Source organism: Microcebus murinus, chromosome 20 (genome assembly GCF_040939455.1).
Source record: "Microcebus murinus isolate Inina chromosome 20, M.murinus_Inina_mat1.0, whole genome shotgun sequence".
Lineage (NCBI taxonomy): Eukaryota > Metazoa > Chordata > Mammalia > Primates > Cheirogaleidae > Microcebus > Microcebus murinus.
Genome location: NC_134123.1, coordinates 21,235,262 through 21,253,474, shown reverse-complemented (window position 1 = coordinate 21,253,474; position 18,213 = coordinate 21,235,262). Strand labels below are relative to the sequence as shown.

General features: G+C 40.0%; 2 protein-coding genes across 3 annotated transcripts in view; one reads left to right on the top strand and one right to left on the bottom strand.

The window, feature by feature from the left end:
* Positions 1 to 18,213, top strand: part of NOB1 (NIN1 (RPN12) binding protein 1 homolog) — a 153,113-nt gene that overhangs the window by 89,138 nt on the left and 45,762 nt on the right. The window lies entirely within an intron of this gene.
* Positions 1 to 18,213, bottom strand: part of WWP2 (WW domain containing E3 ubiquitin protein ligase 2) — a 139,786-nt gene that overhangs the window by 95,040 nt on the left and 26,533 nt on the right. The window contains exons 3-4 of one of the 2 annotated variants that reach the window (XM_012742395.3): positions 14,773 to 14,920; positions 14,301 to 14,422 (exon numbers count right to left, since the gene is read on the bottom strand). In XM_012742395.3, coding sequence (XP_012597849.2) covers positions 14,301 to 14,422; positions 14,773 to 14,920 — 270 coding nt within the window. The remainder of the gene's footprint in view (positions 1 to 14,300; positions 14,423 to 14,772; positions 14,921 to 18,213) is intronic. The other variant, XM_075995754.1, reaches the window with a different exon arrangement.

Sequence of the window (18,213 nt, the reverse complement as noted above, 5' to 3'; positions counted from 1 at the left end):
GAGTTCAAAACCAGCCTGAGCAAGAGCGAGACCCCGTCTCTACTATAAATAGAAAGAAATTAATTGGCCAACTGATATATATATAAAAAATTAGCCGGGCATGGTGGCGCATGCCTGTAGTCCCAGCTACCTGGGAGGCTGAGGCAGAAGGATCACTCGAGCCCAGGAGTTTGAGGTTGCTGTGAGCTAGGCTGACGCCACGGCACTCACTCTAGCCTGGGCAACAAAGTGAGACTCTGTCTCAAAAAAAAAAAAAAAAAAAAAAGCCACGAGGCTAGATGTGCTCATGAAGGGAAGGAGTACAGATCCACAAGTGGACACAGGACTAAGGTGACTCGGGGCGCCCCCAGTGCTCAGAGACTGGCAAAGAGGAAAACCAGCAAGTGAGACAGAATAACAGTGACCACAGAAATAGACAGAAAAGCAACAGAGCGTGGTGTCCTGAAAACCAAGGCGTGAAATATGTCAAGGAAGAGGGATCGATGAGTTGCGTTCAGTCTGTGAGGCTCATGACTCGAGCAGGAGAGCTAGCGTGGTGACATGGAGGTCACTAGCAACCTTGGTGCGAGCAACTGTAGCAGAGCAGCAGGGCAAAAACCCAACTGGAGGTTCCTCAAGAAGAAAAGGGAGAGCAAAAATGAAAAGAAATGCCAATTAAAACAACAAAGAGAAACTGCTTTGTCCTAACAGTCTGGCAGAGGTTAAAAAGATAAGACAATACCTAGTGCTACTGAGGGTACAGGAAAACAGGTAAGTGTGCACACTCACAGTGTGTGTATAAATTCGTTCAGATTTTGCAGTGGGCACAGGCAGCAGGCACCAAAGACTTGAAAAGCTGGGAGTGAGTGGGGGAAGGAAAGGGAGAAATAAAAAAAATTTTTTAATATTAAAAAAATTGTTTTTTACTTAAAGTGCGCCTGCTTCTGACTGAGCAATTGCTTGCCCGGGAATTTACCCTAGGGGAGAAAACGGATAGGAGCACAAAGGTATCTTTATAAGAATTAACAAAAGTGCTGCTTAGAATAGTAAAAAAGTAGAAATAAACTATAAAAGATTGGTTAAACCATAGGTGCATTCATACAAAAAAAAAAAAAAACATAAACCATTATTGCAGCCATTTAAAACTGGTCTAGTTTCATTGACGTGGAAAAAACTGGGTGGAAAAAACCAAGTTACAAAGCAATATGTATAATGAGTTCCCATTTGGGAAAAAAAAGGTACAAATACACACGTACAATACAACCCCTGCTATACAACCTTGAGCAAGTTACACAACATCTCTCAGCCTCCATTTCCTCATCAAAGGGAATTGCAATACCATCTACCTTATAGGCATGGAAGATTAAATGAGTTTATACATATGTACGGAGAGACAGAATTGAGACCAATGCCTGACATATACTAAATACTCAGAATATTTTTGTCTTTTTAGTTTAACAATATGCATGAAATAATAATTGGAAAAATACTAATATTTTTAATTTTAGGAGCATATATTGCTGTGGTAGACTACAAATGACATAAAATTTTACATTGCTTTTATAATCAGAAAAAACATTAATGATAATTTTGAATTTCAGGAGCAAGAAAAAAACTCTTCAGAATTTAGTATCACTGTGAGCATTCCACAAGATTGGAATAAGTGGGTCTTGGTGATTTACCAGGTTTATAAAAATAACTAACTGGCTATGCAGGAATGGTTTAGCCGTTTCTGCATGAGGTCTGTTCAAGGCACTGGGGTTTGTAGCTAAGACAATATCTTCCGACCAGCTTTACAGGACTGTCACAGGCTGCCTTTCACTTTTGTCCCTTGCCCGCCTCCTCCTCAGCTGAAGAATGGTGAACAATTTTTCAAATTTAAATTTAAAATTGTTTTTAACTGAAGAGCAATGCTTTAAAAATTTTGCTCTCTTCTCCTTCTGACTCAAGTTCTAAGGTTCAGCAATTTTATTTATCTTTCAGTTGAAAAACTGGAAAAACAGTGCTGTGTTTACTTTAAAATAAAATGCATGCACTGTCTGTCAGACATGGCTCCTCAAGACCCACGGCCCACCTACCAGAACACTCCATCCTTGCAGAGGAGCTAGGGAGGAGGCCCTCCGCCCATGACTGGCCTATCTGTTCTTAGAACTTGAAGTGCCATAATAATCCTTTGCTTAAAAGATTTTTAAATAAATAGGGAGCTGTTCTCTTTCTCCTTTTCTTTCTGTTTTTAAATCTGGGAGACACACACGGGCAAAGAAAAGAGGCATACATAGAAAAAATGGAGAGTAAAGTGTAAGGAACTTTTCAAAGCCTACTTCATTTTTCACACGGTATCAGTACAGCAATTCTCGAATTGCCTTGTATGCATGATAGATGAGAGGGAATGAATAAATATACGGATGATGTTGAGAGCCAGGGTTCTCATGTGCAGCAGAGGAAGGTGAGGAAGGACCTTGCAGGGCTGAATTAGAATTCGAGGTTTCAGTACGAACTCATGGTGTTTAATATATAGATAACAGAAAGAGATATTTATGTGTCTATATGTAAGTATAATGTGTGTGTGTATGTATGTGTGTGTGTGCCTGTGCATTTATTTAAATCTGCTAGGCAGGCTGGGCGCAGTGGCTCACACCTGTAATCCTAGCACTTTAGGGAGGATCATTTGAGATCAAGAGTTGGAGACCAGGCCGGGCGCTGTGGCTCACGCCTGTAATCCTAGCTCTTGGGAGGCCGAGGCGGGCGGATTGCTCAAGGTCAGGAGTTCGAAACCAGCCTGAGCAAGAGCGAGACCCCGTCTCTACTATAAATAGAAAGAAATTAATTGGCCAACTGATATATATATAAAAAATTAGCCGGGCATGGTGGCGCATGCCTGTAGTCCCAGCTACTCGGGAGGCTGAGGCAGAAGGATCACTCGAGCCCAGGAGTTTGAGGTTGCTGTGAGCTAGGCTGACGCCACGGCACTCACTCTAGCCTGGGCAACAAAGCGAGACTCTGTCTCAAAAAAAAAAAAAAAAAAAAAAAAAAGAGTTGGAGACCAGCCTGAGCAAGAGCAATACCCCCATCTCTACCAAAAATAGAAAAAAATTAGCTGCACCAACTAAAAAAATATATACATGGAAAAAAACTAGCCAGGCATGGTGGCGCATGCCTGTAGTGCCAGCTACTCAGGAGGCTGAGGCAGAAGGATCGCTTGAGCCCAGGAGTTTGAGGTTGCTGTGAGCTAGGCTGACGCCACAGCACTCTAGCCCAGGCAACAGAGCAAGACTCTGTCTCAATCAATCAATCAACAAATGAATCTGCCAGGATAAATGAAGTCTGATGAGCCAGGAAAGTTCTGAAGAATAACAGTGAGAAGACATACATGCAACTTGATGTCCACACTCCCTACAATGAAAACAGTGAGAATGGGTAATATTCAGCAGGAAAAAATACAGATCCCTACCCCACACCATAAACCAAAGTGAACTGCAGACTGATTCAAGGGTTTAATGTCTAAAAAACAAAATAATGAAAAACTCGACTCATATTGGAGTGGAGTTCCACTCACTCTACTCAAGGTTATATGACTTTATTTTTTCCCAAGTGGTTAGCTTAGCGGTTCTCAAACAAGCATGTACCTAAATCCCCTGGAGGGTTTTTTTAAAACACAGATTGCTGGGCCCTATCCTCAAAGTTTCTGATTGTGCAGATCTGGGATAGAGCCCAAGAATTTACATTTCTGACATGTTCCCAGAAGACACCCGTGCTGCTGACCTCAGGATCACACTTCAAAAACCACTGGGTTACACTCTGGGAGGCCAAGGCGAGCAGACTGCTCAAGGTCAGGAGTTCGAAACCAGCCTGAGCAAGAGTGAGACCCCCGTCTCTACTATAAAAATAAAAAAAAAGAAATTAATTGACCAACTAATATATATAGAAAAAATGGTGGCACATGCCTGTAGTCCCAGCTACTTGGGAGGCTGAGGCAGAAGGATTGCTTGAGCCCAGGAGTTTGAGGTTGCTGTGAGCTAGGCTGACGCCACGGCACTCACTCTAGCCTGGTCAACAAGCGAGACTCTGTCTCAAAAAAAAAAAAAAAAACCACTGGGTTAGCCAATGGTCTCAATGCCTGCGTCGGCCTTTCTATTCTGATTTTAAATGCCACCTTCTTCATGTATTAAATTCTATCTGTACTAGATTATGTTGGGATAAAAATATATGAGGAGAACATGTCAAAAGGCTATAGGAGGCCGGGCATGGTGGCTCACGTTTATAATCCTAGCACTCTGGGAGGCCAAGATGGGCAAATCATTTGAGCTCAGGAGTTCGACACCAGCGTGATCAAGAGTGAGACCCTGTCTCTACTAAAAATAGAAAGAAATTAATTGGCCAACTAAAAATATATGCAAAAAAAATTAGCCAGGCATGGTGGCACATGCCTGTAGTCCCAGCTACTTGGGAGGCTGAGGCAGGAGGATCGCTTGAGCTCAAGAGTTTGAGGTTGCTATGAGCACAGCTCACCACGGCACTCTAGCCCAGACAACAAAGTGAGACTCTGTCTTAAAAAAAAAAAAAAAAAAAACTATAGGAGCAAGCTTAAAGAGGCACCCACTGGCCAAGCCAGGGATAATCTGAGCATTAAACTAACAACAAAAATAAATTATAACCCATGGAATGAAATAAGAATCCAATAAGTTGAGATTCAAAATAAATACCTATATACATGCATACAGGAAAAGAGAAAGCTCTTCCTTGCAGTATTATACCAACTAATAAAGGTATTAATAGAAGGAATGATGAAATTAGGGAAAAAGGTATAACAATCACAGTAAAATCCTTACTGGCTGTAAAAACTAGTAGGGGAAAGTGTGATGAGGAACAGATATACATACACACACACACAGTCTCAAAATATCTCTCCATAAATTACTTTTTAATTGTAAAGGGAACACAGTAATTTTGCAGTGGAAAAACCTGGCAGGTAGCACCTCAATCAAATGACCAAAGTTAATGTCATCAATAATAAAACAAGCTGAGTCATGCACTTCCTGATATGATGTGCTGAGAAAGACATAACATCACTTCTGGGATGTTCCTGCCAAGAATGCACACCATGAATCTAATCCTGAGGAAACAGCAGATAACGCCAAATTGAGGTGATTCTACAAAAAATGACCTGTATTCTTCAACAATGACAATGTCACGAAAGGAAAAAGAAATGCCTGAGAAACTGATCCAGACGTAAGGAGACAAGACAACTACATGTGATGCATCCTCTTGCATGAGATCCCAGACTGTGACAACTGCAAGATCTCAACTGGATAACAATATTGTAAAAATGTGAAATTTCTTGGTTTGATTAATTATACTGCAGTTATGCAAGAGAGTATTCTTCTAGGAAATAGATACTTAAGTATTCAGGGATAAAGAAACACCAGATTTGTAATTTACTATAAGATGACTCAGAAAATAATTATGCATGTATATATATTAATATTAGATGAAAAAAAAAAAAAAATATTAGATGAAGACGAGGCAAAAGCAAATGTATCAAAATATTAACAGTTGGGGAAAGGACATAGAGGAGTTCTTTGTTCTATTATTATAATTCTTCTCTGAATTTGATGTTTTGGAAGAAAAAAATCTACTTCATGTTGCATTCCCTTCCTTGAAAGTAGGAAAATCTGATAATGCCATAGTCTGTAGTGTTGATAGGGCTACAGGAGGAAATGAGTCTTGGACTCTACCTGCTACCAGCTTAGAGTAAAATTAAGATCCTCCAGTGGGTGGGTACAGATGAAACACATGCCGATAACTACTGAAGATGGGTGATATGGCCATGATGTTTGAAAATTCCTCTAATAAAAAGGTATTAAAAAAAGAAAATCAATAGGCAACCTTCTACAGAGAGATGACCAGAACCACCTTTAAGAGCTAAACCAGCACTTTTGGTCAAGTCCTCTTTGCAGCCATAGCCAGACCAACGTCCCACAGAAAGTCAGCCAAAGTTAACCATATGCAACTGCGGTACTTGAGTAAAAGCCTCCATCATAGCATCCCTTTGCCAAGCGGAGGCATAAAATAGCCAGCTGAGTTTCCCCATCAACTTCCAAGTCTACCCAGTGGAAACAAGGAAGCAAATGAAAGAACAAATTATGGCTGGGGAAGAAAAGAACGCCAGGTAGGGCAGCCACTGCCCATCGGGTCCTTTCCCAGGAAAAGCTGTTGCAGGAAGACCAGGCCACGGTGACCAGAGTTACCTAACATGCTGTGACCCACTTACCCTACATGACTGTACTCATGCTTAGACACCACTCTGGAAATATTACCAGCCCAGCAGCTCCTCACAAAGTACAGGGGCCAAGACAGTAGAGCTGAAACATTCCATGTTAAGGACAGCCTCACCACTCCACCACCCCATAGCTTGGGCATTTGTCCAATCTCAGAATTTATCTCCCGGAACAACCTCAGAACTGCCTCCCCTTTGGGCAAGAAGTTCTCACATCAGGAAACAGGATCTCTGTTATTCATATCTGAGATTCAAACCTCCCAATCTTTGGGAAGAAAGGCATCAGAGCAGACAGAACAACTACTACTAGTAGCTACATAGTTCTTACACCTGTCAGGTACTGTTATGAGCTCATTTGCTCTCAAAACAACATTATGCAGATAAGAAAACAGAAGTGGACAGAGGTTAAGTGACTGTCCAACGTCACAAAGCTGGTGGAACCAGGATTCAAATTGAGGTGGTCTAACTCTGGAGCCTGCGTGCTTTTAACCACTTCTCCACATGACAGATTTGCAACCACCAGAAATAGCCTTGCTTTAAATAGAAGGCTTTATGAAACGTGGCTGGACTTTCGCATATACAGGCTACGCCACTGTCATCCTAGAAGACTTGTTTTTCTAAGAAAAAGCAGCCCACTGCCCTGCTGCAACCCATGTTTTCCATTACATGCTGATCCGACATGCCTACTACCCAACCCAGCCACGTGCACAGTGTGCTCCGGCTGGTGCCAGAAGGAGTGGTACGAGCTACAACCGATACCACAAGCAATATAACCACTGGAAAACAGAAAAATAGCCTCCTAAGTAACTCTAGGCTCAAAGAAAAACTCACAGCAGTAATTACAAACAACAAGCAGAACACCGCAAAATGTATGGGATGGCACATTGGGACAACACTAGAAAACTGATGGAATCTACTACAGCTAAACAGACACCCACCCTACGAACCTAGGTATGCATAGAACCAACAGAAATGCACACCTTTGTCCTTCAAAGTGTACATCATAAGAATTCGTATAGCAGCTTGTCCATGATGGCCAAAAACTGGAAACAACCCAAATGTTCACCAGTGGGAGAATGGACAAATAAATGGTGGCATATTCATATAACAGAACAAAACTATTGACACAGGTGAAAATAAAGATGAATCTGAAAGACATTAAATAACAAGCCAGGCAAAAGAAAATATACAGCATGTTCTCATTGATATGAAATTCAAGAATAGGCAAAGCTAACCCATAGTGATAGAAGTTAGAATAGTGATTATCTCAGGGTGGAGGGAGGGGATGATAACTGGAGGGGACGTGGGGAGCTTTCTGGGGATACTAGAAATGTTCTACATGTTGATCTGAGTGATGATGACACAGATACGAACAATGTACACATTCAAGCTGTAACACTTCACATTTGTGCACTATACTTTGGAAGAAAAAAATGTGAATACCCAAAGTAAAAACTAAAAGACAAGTTCAAAGCAAGAACATTTTCATGATGAAACAAGAAAGGACAAAAATAAATACAGTAAGCTTTCAACTCCAAAAGCTATAAACTGACTGACTGACTGACTGACCAAACAAATAAATCAATCAGATCTAGGGCAAATATAGGGGAAAAGTTAATAAAATTAAAAGCAAAAATTAATATTTGAAAATATGACATAATTGACAAATCCAAGACATTCTATAAAAAGTAAATTAAAAACCAAAAGTTAAAAACAAAAAAAAGTATCACTTCTTGGACTTTTGGCTAAGCAACTGTAAAAACAAAAATGTTTAAGCTAGTCAAGAAAAAAATTGGGAAAACCCACAAATATAGAAAATTTAAAGAAAAATTATAAACATTTTCTAAAAGGAGAGTGGCTATTTAAAATCCTTATTGTAATACATTTGAAAGTCTCATGAAATGATTCTCTCAGAAAGAAATGAATTAACAAAATTGACTCAAGATGAATCAGAAAAGCTGAACAAACCAATAATTATGGGAGAAAAAACTGAAAAAGTCATCAAAGAATTATTTCAAAGAAAGATGCCAGACCCAGTTGGTTTTATGGGTGAACTCTTTCCTGCACTCATGGAACAGATAATTCCCATGTTATAGAGTCTGTTCCCTAACTGGGCAAGCGTTTCAATTTACTTTATAAAATTAGGTTGGCCTTGCTTCCAAAACTGACAAAAATAGAGCAAAACTACAGACAAATCTTACTGATGAAGAGAGATGGAAAACTCCTTCCTACGCAAAATATTAACGAACACTTCTAACAAAATTTCCAAGGAATAATCTACCTTGAGTAATTAGGTAGGTACATTCTAGAAATTCTTATATTGTTACTATTAGGAAATTAATAGAATAAATGAAAGAAGAAAAATCATGTAAATCATTTCAATTGCTGCTTAAAAGGTATTTGATAAAAAGTCAACACCCTTCCTGATTTTTTTTCAAAAAAACAGCAAGAATTAATAAAGCAAAAAGATGCGTTACTGACACCCAGCCTTATACCTAGAGATAAATTACTAAGTTACTAGAAGCATTGCTCCAACACCATTAAAAAAAAAGTTATATGCAAAGCAACTAACAAGAAAAATAAGTACACCAGGCGTGGTGGCTCACACCTGTAATCCTAACACTCTGGGAGGCAGGAGGATTGTTTGAGCTTAGGAGTTCAAGACCAGCCTAAGCAAGAGTGAGACCCTGTCTCTACAAAGAAAAAATATATATATTAAAAAAAAAAAAGAAAAAGAAGTATAATTATCTCTTAAGATGAGTAAAATTATCAGTGTTAGAACCCACATAAATATCAACCAAAAAAACCCAAAAGAAACTACTGAAAAACTATACTGAAGAATTCAATAAGCTTGACTGATTACAAAAGAAAATGCAGAAACTAACAGCCATCTACCAACAATTCTGAGTTAGAAGACAGACTAGAAAAAGATCCCTCTGGAAGTAAAATCAAAACTTTTTAAGAATTAACACAGAGTCTATCTAAAGATAAATTCAAAAATTACTTGAATGCATTTAGACACATTGCATGTTCCTGGATAGGAAGATTCAGTACAGAAATTCTCCATTAAATTAGCTTTACATATGATAGGATTTTAATAAAACCTCAAGAGATTTTTTCTGGGGGCTATGGAGAGAACCTGAGAAAATTTAAAGTTCATCTGATGATGTTATATATGCAAAGAAAAGAGGCAAGAAGGCCGGGCACGGTGGCTCACGCCTGTAATCCTAGCTCTCTGGGAGGCCGGGGTGGGAGGATCGTTTGAGCTCAGGAATTTGAAACCAACCTGAGCAAGAGCGAGACCCCGTCTCTACTATAAATAGAAAGAAATTAATTGGCTAACTAATATATATAGAAAAAATTAGCTGGGCATGGTGGCGCATGCCTGTAGTCCCTGCTACTAGGGAGGCTGAGGCAGGAGGATTGCTTGAGCCCAGGAGATTGAGGTTGCTGTGAGCTAGGCTGATGCCACGGCACTCACTGTAGCCTGGGTAACAAAGCGAGACTCTGTCTCAAAAAAAAAAAAAAGAAGCAAGAAGATTTCAGGGGAAAAAAAGAAAAACCTGAACTGCCAGACATTAAAACATAATGATACAATAGCTAAGACAGAGTGATTTGAAAAGGTTAATAAAACAATGGATGAAATGGAAAATCACTAAATAGGCCCAAGTGTACACATGTTTTTAATATATGCTTAAAGTAGCAACTTCAATCACTGGGGAAATAGATGGATTATTCAATAAGTAGAGCTAAAGCAATCAGTTCGCTACTACAGAAGAAAATAAATTAGATCCCTAGTCATACTCTACCCAAAAACTAATTCATCCAGATGAAGAATTAAATGTGAAAAAGTAAAATCACAAAGAACTAGGAAAAAACAGAAGTACCACATTTGCCTGATCTCAGAATGGGGAATGCCTCTCAAAGCATAAAAGAAAACATTGAAAACATAAAGGGTGGCAGGTTGGACTATAAAAAGTTTAAAACACATGTTTGGAAGAAGGACAAATAAAAAGAAACAAAAAAACTACAAAGTTCAAATGGAAATGAAACAGTGGAAAAACCTTTACAAATTATAAAACAAAGAATAATAGCCTTAACATATAAACAGCACTTCCAAAACCAAGAGAGAAAAACACACGCTGCGGTATAATGAGCAAAGGACAGGCAATAAACACATTTTTAACTGATCCACTATCTTTCCACAGATCACGGCATTAAAAAAAAAAAGGAGGGTGGATGTGGGCGTTCTCAGAGACATAACAACCCCAGACGCAATGAGTAAGCCTTCCCAAATCCAGGTTCAAGCAAACCAACTGTAAAACGACACCTTGGAGACGAAGGGTGACTGAATAGGAACTAGGTATTAGGTATAATAAAGAATTCATGTCAATGTTGCTAGGTGTGACAATGGTATGTATGGTAATTATGTAAGAAAATGTCCTTTTTTAAATGAGATGCACGCTAAAGAATCTAGGATAAAATGTCAGGACATCGATAATTTACTTTAAAATACTTCAGCCTTACTGAGAAACCAGAACAGAGCAAAAAAATAAAACATAAATTTAAACAAATTTCAGCCAAAAAAGAAACAGGTGGCACAAATCTGGCAATAATGTTAATAATTATCAAATAGGGGGAAAGATCCTTTGTTTTTAAATAAATAATATCCAATATATGCCAAGGTACAATAGAAACCAGCAATTTCAGCCACTGTGGATGGGAGGGCAAATTAGAACAGATTTCACGGGACTGGAAGCATTTCAGATTTCACATTTTTTTGGATTTGGGAATATTTGCATATACTTAATGAGATATTTTAGGGATGGGACTCAAGTCTGAACACAGAATTTAATTATGCTGTTCATGTATGATCTCAATTTTATTTCCCTGACATCATAATTATTGATATATGTCTACACACGGAAAAAATTCAAAAGGGCATTCCTCAAAATGTTACCAATATCCTACTGAATATTTTTGAGGGAATTTCATTTATGTTTCATATACACTTTATACACATAGCCTGAAGGTTATGCAATAGTTTTAATAATTTTGTGCATGAAACAAAGCTTTCGTACACGGAATCATCAGAAAGCAACTGTGTCAAATGTGGAATTTTCCACTTGTGGCATCCTGTCAACACTCAAAAAGCCTCAGATTTTGGAGGATTTCAGATCTCGGGTTTTCAGATCAGGCATGCTCAACTTGGAGAACTTTCTGGAGGATAACTTGGCAACATGTGTCAAAACCCTTGAAAAATGTCCACGGTTCAATAATTTATCCCAAGTAAATTCTCAGCAATGAGCACAAAGATTTGTAACCTTCTAAGTTTATCATAGCATTATTTATGACTGTGAAATACTGAAAATACCCAAATGTTCAACCATAAATTTTCACACAGGTGTATGATAGGCTTCAAGCAGTCATCAAAAACTGAATTTTAGGCCAGGCATGGTGGCTCACGCCTATAATCCTAGCACTCTGGGAAGCTGAGGGGGGAGGATCTCTCAAGGTCAGGAGTTTGAGACCAGCCTGAGCAAGAGCAAGCCCCTGTCTCTACTAAAAAAATAGAAAGAAATTAGCTGGACAACTAAAAATATATCCAAAAGGTAGAAACAACCCCAAGTGTCCACTGACAGATGAATATATACAAGGTGGTATATCCATAAATGCCCAGCTACTTGGAAGGCTAAGGCAGGAGGATCACTTGAGGCCAGGAGTTCAAGTCCAGCCTATGCAACATAGCAAGACCCTGTCTCAACTTTTTAAAATATTTTTTTTAAAAGTTCATAGAGATAAAAAGTAGAATGGTGGCTGCCAGAGACTAGAGGGAGGGGAGAATGGGGAATTATTGTTTAATGGGTACAAAGTTTCAGTTGCACAATATGAAAAGAGTCCTGAGGATGGATGGTGGTGATGGCTGCACAGGATCAATGTACTTAATACCTCTGAACTATACACTTGGCCAGGTGAAGTGGCTCATGCCCGTAATCCTAGCACTCTGGGAGGCCAAGGTGGGAGGATGGATTGAGATCAGGAGTTTGAGGTTGCAGTGACCTATGATGATATCACTGTACTCTACCCAGTAAAAAAAAAAAAAAGAACAGTATGCTTACAATGATTAACATAATAAATTTTATGTTATGTGTACTTTATCATAATTAAAAATAATAAGGATATACTGATACAGGCCAGGCATGGTGGCTCACACCTGTAATCCTAGCACTCTGGGAGGCCGAGGTGGGAGGATCTCTCAAGGTCAGGAGTTTGAAACCAGCCTGACCAAGAGCGAGACCCGTCTCTACTAAAAATAGAAAGAAATTAATTGGCCAACTAAAATATACAGAGAGAGACAAAATTAGCCAGGCATGGTGGCACATGCCTATAGTCCAGCTACTCGGGAGGCTGAGACAGAAGGATTGCTTGAGCCCAGGAGTTTGAGGTTGCTGTGAGCTAGGCTGACACCAAGGCACTCTAGCCTGAACAACACAGTGAGACTCTGTCTCAAAAAAAAAAAAATATATATATATATATGTATATATGTATATGTGTATATATACATACATATATATATATACACACACACACACACTGATACATTTTTAAAGATAAAAGAAAGGCATGTTACAAAATAGTATGTTCATGTCTGATCTCAACTTAGGTTTCCCTGACATCACAAATATTGATATATGTCTATCCACAGGGAAAAAAGCTCATCAAAATGTTACCAATACCTACTAAATAGTCTTGAGGAAAAAAATGTTAACAATAATTATCACTAGGTGCTGTGCTGATGGGTAGATTTGTTTTCTTTGTGTAACTATGGGGCTTTTCTGTAGTTTCTCATTTCTACAATTACTTTTGTTAATCAAAAGCCACAGTATGTTAACTAGACAAAGGAAGAAGGAAAAAGACACTCAGACTGGGTGCCTTATCCTAATGTGAGAACATCCACCAGTATATTTCCAAATCACATAATAAATATCATTTGATAATCGAATTATATAAAAGGCAGGCTAGAGGTTTGGGAAAATAAAGACTGACTCAGAAGAAGACAAAGCATCAAGAGGTTCCTGCAGAATTAAAATAGAGGCATATCTGTTTTGAACAATTCCTCAGGCCACAGTGAGTTCTGCACATCTCTGTGTGCCCAGAAAAAAGGAAAAAACCAGAATAGGCTCAAACACCTTCCAAGTGGCCCATTGCTTGAAAAAACAGACTCAGAAAGAAAAGACTCTTAAGCCAATGCAAGGCTCTCCCTGGGACTGAACACTCCCTGCCCCCATACATCTCTTAAGCTAAATCCACTTTCAGAAAATATTTTCTAGACAGCAGACATCAAGAGAGAAAGGAGCCTTTCTTTCTGCGGTATTCGCTCACCGCACATGGAATGCTCTGAATAGAGGCTTTATGAGTGAGGGTCCAAATACCACAGCCACGGGTTATGCCGCTGACCACAAACAGCAATAAATAGATGTGCGGATCTATACGTCCATGCAGCACAGGCACCCTGGATAACGAAGCTGAAGCTTCAATCACATTCCAACACCCAGTACATGTTTACCGAGCACCCACTAAGTGCAGGACACTATTCATAACGCTGTCCCAGACGGACACACACACGCATGCACACGTGCACATAGACACACAGCTCCTTTGTTCTGTTCTAGGGCTCAGGCTGGAAGAGCAATGATTTAGGCTGGAGGCATTTGACAGTTTCATTCGACATATCGCACATCATGTCCTGGGTTGGGAAGAACAGCAGACAGAGGGAAAGTTCCTCGCCCCCGTCACCTCTCCCAGTAAGGGCCAGAGGAAACACAGCACTGCAGCCCACCACAGAGGCCCTGGACAACAGGGGCTGATCTCTGCAGTGGAGGCAGGAAGCTCTCAGCCCACTCCACAGCCTGAGCACCCAAGGGGAGCAGAGCCACCGCAGCCCCTGTTCCCAGGAGCAACTGCATCAATCACCAGGTGTATCTGCCAGGCCCTCCCCACGCCCAGCAATGACTCCTGCCAGCGCCCCCCTCACCATACGTACTTTTGCCTCCATTGTTCTTCAGGACGTTGGAGAGGTTGACAGAGGCCGTGCCTAGCAGCTCATTTCTCAAGGTGTGGCAGCTCCAGACCTTCAAATCTAAATGACTCTGGGCCGTGACATTCCTGGAAAACAAGTACTCGATTCATCACATCCAGGCAGCAGATCGGTCATTCCTATAACTTAGAAGAAAACGGCTAAACTACACTGCTGACATCGTGGCGGCAGAACCAAAACAGGAAGACACCCACATGTCCCCTTTCCCTCCACGAAGCTGACCCTGTAACCCTCTAGCTAACAATGGACACTCTATGAGCTCAATGATATAGGAACTCCTACAGCGAGGCCCCTTAGGTACCACAGGCAGAAGAGGCTGAGGCTCCACCAGCACCCTGTGCCTTCCACTGCCCCCTCGGAGCACCCTCTCTCCTTTCCCCAGCTTACTGCATCCAGAAAGAAGGAGACTGTCTCTTACAAGATGATGATCTCATTCCAGAGAAGCTCTGAGCTCCCAATGCGCTTCCCAGTCTTCTTGGTCTCACTGGGGAGTCCATCCACCGCCACCTCCACGTAGGAGTTAATTCGAGGTTGACGATTATGCACCTTGGGCTTCGCTGACACCACTGGACGAGAAAGAAGAAGTCCGAGGAGTCAGAGGGTTTCCAGATGCCCCCCTGTGGCAGATGTTCTGGCTCTTTCTGGTTGTTTCTTTGAAAAAAATTAATTTGTTTTGTCCTGATTCTCAAAACTTTTTATTTTTCTCTTCTCTCCAGCTCCTCTCTCTAAAAACTTTTTAAAGAAATATGAGTATATAAAAAAATAGAAAGTAAAAAAAAAAAAAAAAAATCACTCCTAACCTGAAACCATTGGGATAATTACTGTTAATTATCATTACCAATTTAACAATGGTAAATCTCCTTTCAGACTTTCATCTTTTATTTCCTCAATTCTTTAAAAATTATTCTCCCCAACAAATCCATCTTAAATGTCTGCAATCTAAGCCTATAGTATAGATATGTTAACTATTCTTTCATTGTTAAAAAGAGTGCTTATAATTTTTTGCTCTGGGAAAATTACCCTGAATGTATACATTTGCATGCATTTCTTGAGTATTCCTCCAAACGATACAAACATTTTTTAAAGTTCTTAAAACTGCTTAATTCCTTTCCAAAAAAATGTAAACCCGAGCTGACTCCCATTGGTACAACAGGAATATATCCATTTCACCAAATACTGCAGAGTGCTGAGTACTAAGCTATTTCACTTTTTGCAAATCACAAAGGTAAAAATAGTATAAAAAGAATAGCTAACCTTTATTGAGCATTTAATACAGACACTATGCCATGTACACATTATCTAACTGACTCCTCTCAACAGATCCATAGGCAGGGAATATATTATCACCTCCCTTATCAGGGAGGAAACAAGCTTGAGAAGCAAGGTCATTGTCCCAGGCAAGTGAGCTACAAGCCACAATGTGCACCCAGCCAACCTGACTCTACACCATGTTGTGTGTCACTATCAAACTTTGCTCATTTGTTCTCTTGCTATTCTTCAATTACTAGTGAGGCTGAATATTTTTTCCATGCACTTATTAATGATTACATTTCCTCTTTGGCTCCTAGCCTTCATGTGGCAGCATTTCCCACGTGCATTTGGGCTCAGCAAGCCAAAGACACACAGAGCACAAAGCTAAGCAAGGATTACACCTGAGAGCTAGACAAGTGTCCTCATGTCATGTGCATTACCTATGGTGGGAATTCCAGGTCCTAGGAAGAAACACATCTAGACATCTTCCATCCTGTGTCCCAAATCCAAGCATGATGTCCCTTGCCAATAATGGCAAGACTACTCTAGCCTGATCCCCCCTCTGTTGAATATTAGCAAACCTCTCCCTCCCAGGCCCTTCAGACAGTCCTATCATGGCCTGCAACTTGGCAAAGATGAAATCCACCTCCAGGTTGTTTTTTTTTTTTTTGTAATAACTGTCTTCCCCAGGCCCCAAAGGAACTGTAGGAAAGAAGCCAAGAAGCAAAAAGCATAGTTGTGGCTAAGATTCAGAAGCAACAAGGGATGGTTCTAAAAATAAAGCTTTGTGGCCCTGAGGCATGGCTCAGAGCAGGAAAATGAGGGCCAGTTCTTTACACATGGACTGAGGTTAAATGAGGCCACCTGGTGGTGAGAGAGTAGATCTGCAGGCCTTTTACTTAAAAAAAAAAAAATAGGGACTACACGTTTGGACAGGACAGTTTGTCTCACGATTTTTCCACTGTGTGATGGCGCAATAGTAGAAACTGTACTTTGAATTCTGAATTTTGATCTTGTCCTAGACTAGACATATGCAGTATTGGGCAGCAGCAGCGAGCCACAGCTTCTGGTCAGCCGCATGATGATGGGGGCAAACAACTGACACTGTCGTATGACATACTGTGTTCCCAGATGATTTTGCCCAACTGTAGACTGATGTAAGTCTTCTGAGCACATTTAAGGTGGGCTAGGCTGGCAGGAACCTGTAATTCCAGCACTTCCAGAGGCCAGGGCAGGAGGATTGCTTGGGGTCAGGAGTTCGAAACCAGCCTGGACAACATAACAATACCCTGTCTCTACAAAAAATGAAAGAAATCAACCAGGCACGGTGTCACTGTAGTCCTGCCCAGCTACTCTGGAGGCTGAGGTGGGAGGATCCCTTGAGCTCAGGATTTTGAGGTTGCTGTGAGATCAGATCACACTACTACACTCCAGCCTGGGCCACAGATCAAGACCTTAACAACAACAACAAAGTGGGCTAGGCTAAGCTACAATGTTCAGTGGGATAGGTGTATTCAATGCATTTTCAATTTACGATATTTTCAACTTAGGGATTTGTCGGGATAGAACCCCATTATAAGTCAAGGAGTATCTGTACTTATCATTAGAGACCTATAATTTTGAGCTGGACAATCTCTTTCAAATCAAGAAATTCAAACTCTTTATTTCATAGTTGGGCCAACTAAGATTCAGGAAGGTGAAATAACTTATCCCAAATCATGGAGTGAATCAGAGAAGAGCTAAGACTGGAATCAAGTCTCCCAGCTCCTATCAACTCCACTGTGGTGTATCCTTTTTGTTGCCCTGTAGCTTTTTTTTCCTTAGAATTTTGTTTTTACTTTGTTACATTTTGATATAATTTCAGACTTACAGAAAACTTGTATGAATGAATAATACAAAGAATTCCTCAGTCACCCCATATTAACTTTTGACTATATTTGCTTTATTATAATTTTTTCTCCCCTAACTCAAATTTTGCCAACTGTCCTATCAAAGTCCACCACAGCGAAAGAGAAAGGAAAAATTGTTTCTGGTCCAGGACCCAACAACTTAGGATCGCATGCTACATTTAGTAGTCTTATTTTGAAGTTTCCCATCTATAGAAAAGTTGAAACAATAGAACAAATATTTATATACTCTTTATCAATTGTTACCCATTTTGAAACATTTGTTGTGTGTTGTATATGTACGTATGTATCAGCGCTGTCCAAGAGAATTTCTGTGATAATGAAAATGTTCTAAATCTATGCTGTCCAAAACATTGCTATGAGACACATGTTGCTAGCGAGCACTTGAAATATGACAAGTGCAAACGAGGATGTGAATTTTAAATTTTATCTAATGTTAATTAAAATATAAATAGTTCTATGTGGCTACAGTGGCGACCCTACTGGACAGCACAGGTTATAAATATATGCCATCTATATGCATGCATGTATGTATGTATCTACACCGTTTTTTGGAAAACCATTTGAAAACAAGTTGTAGACATCACGACAGATCAGCCCTAAATGCTTTCAGAATGCAACTCCCAAGAAGGAGGACACTGTCCCACCTAACCACACCACCATTGTCATATCTAAAAAAATTGAGTCACTACCTCTTATCA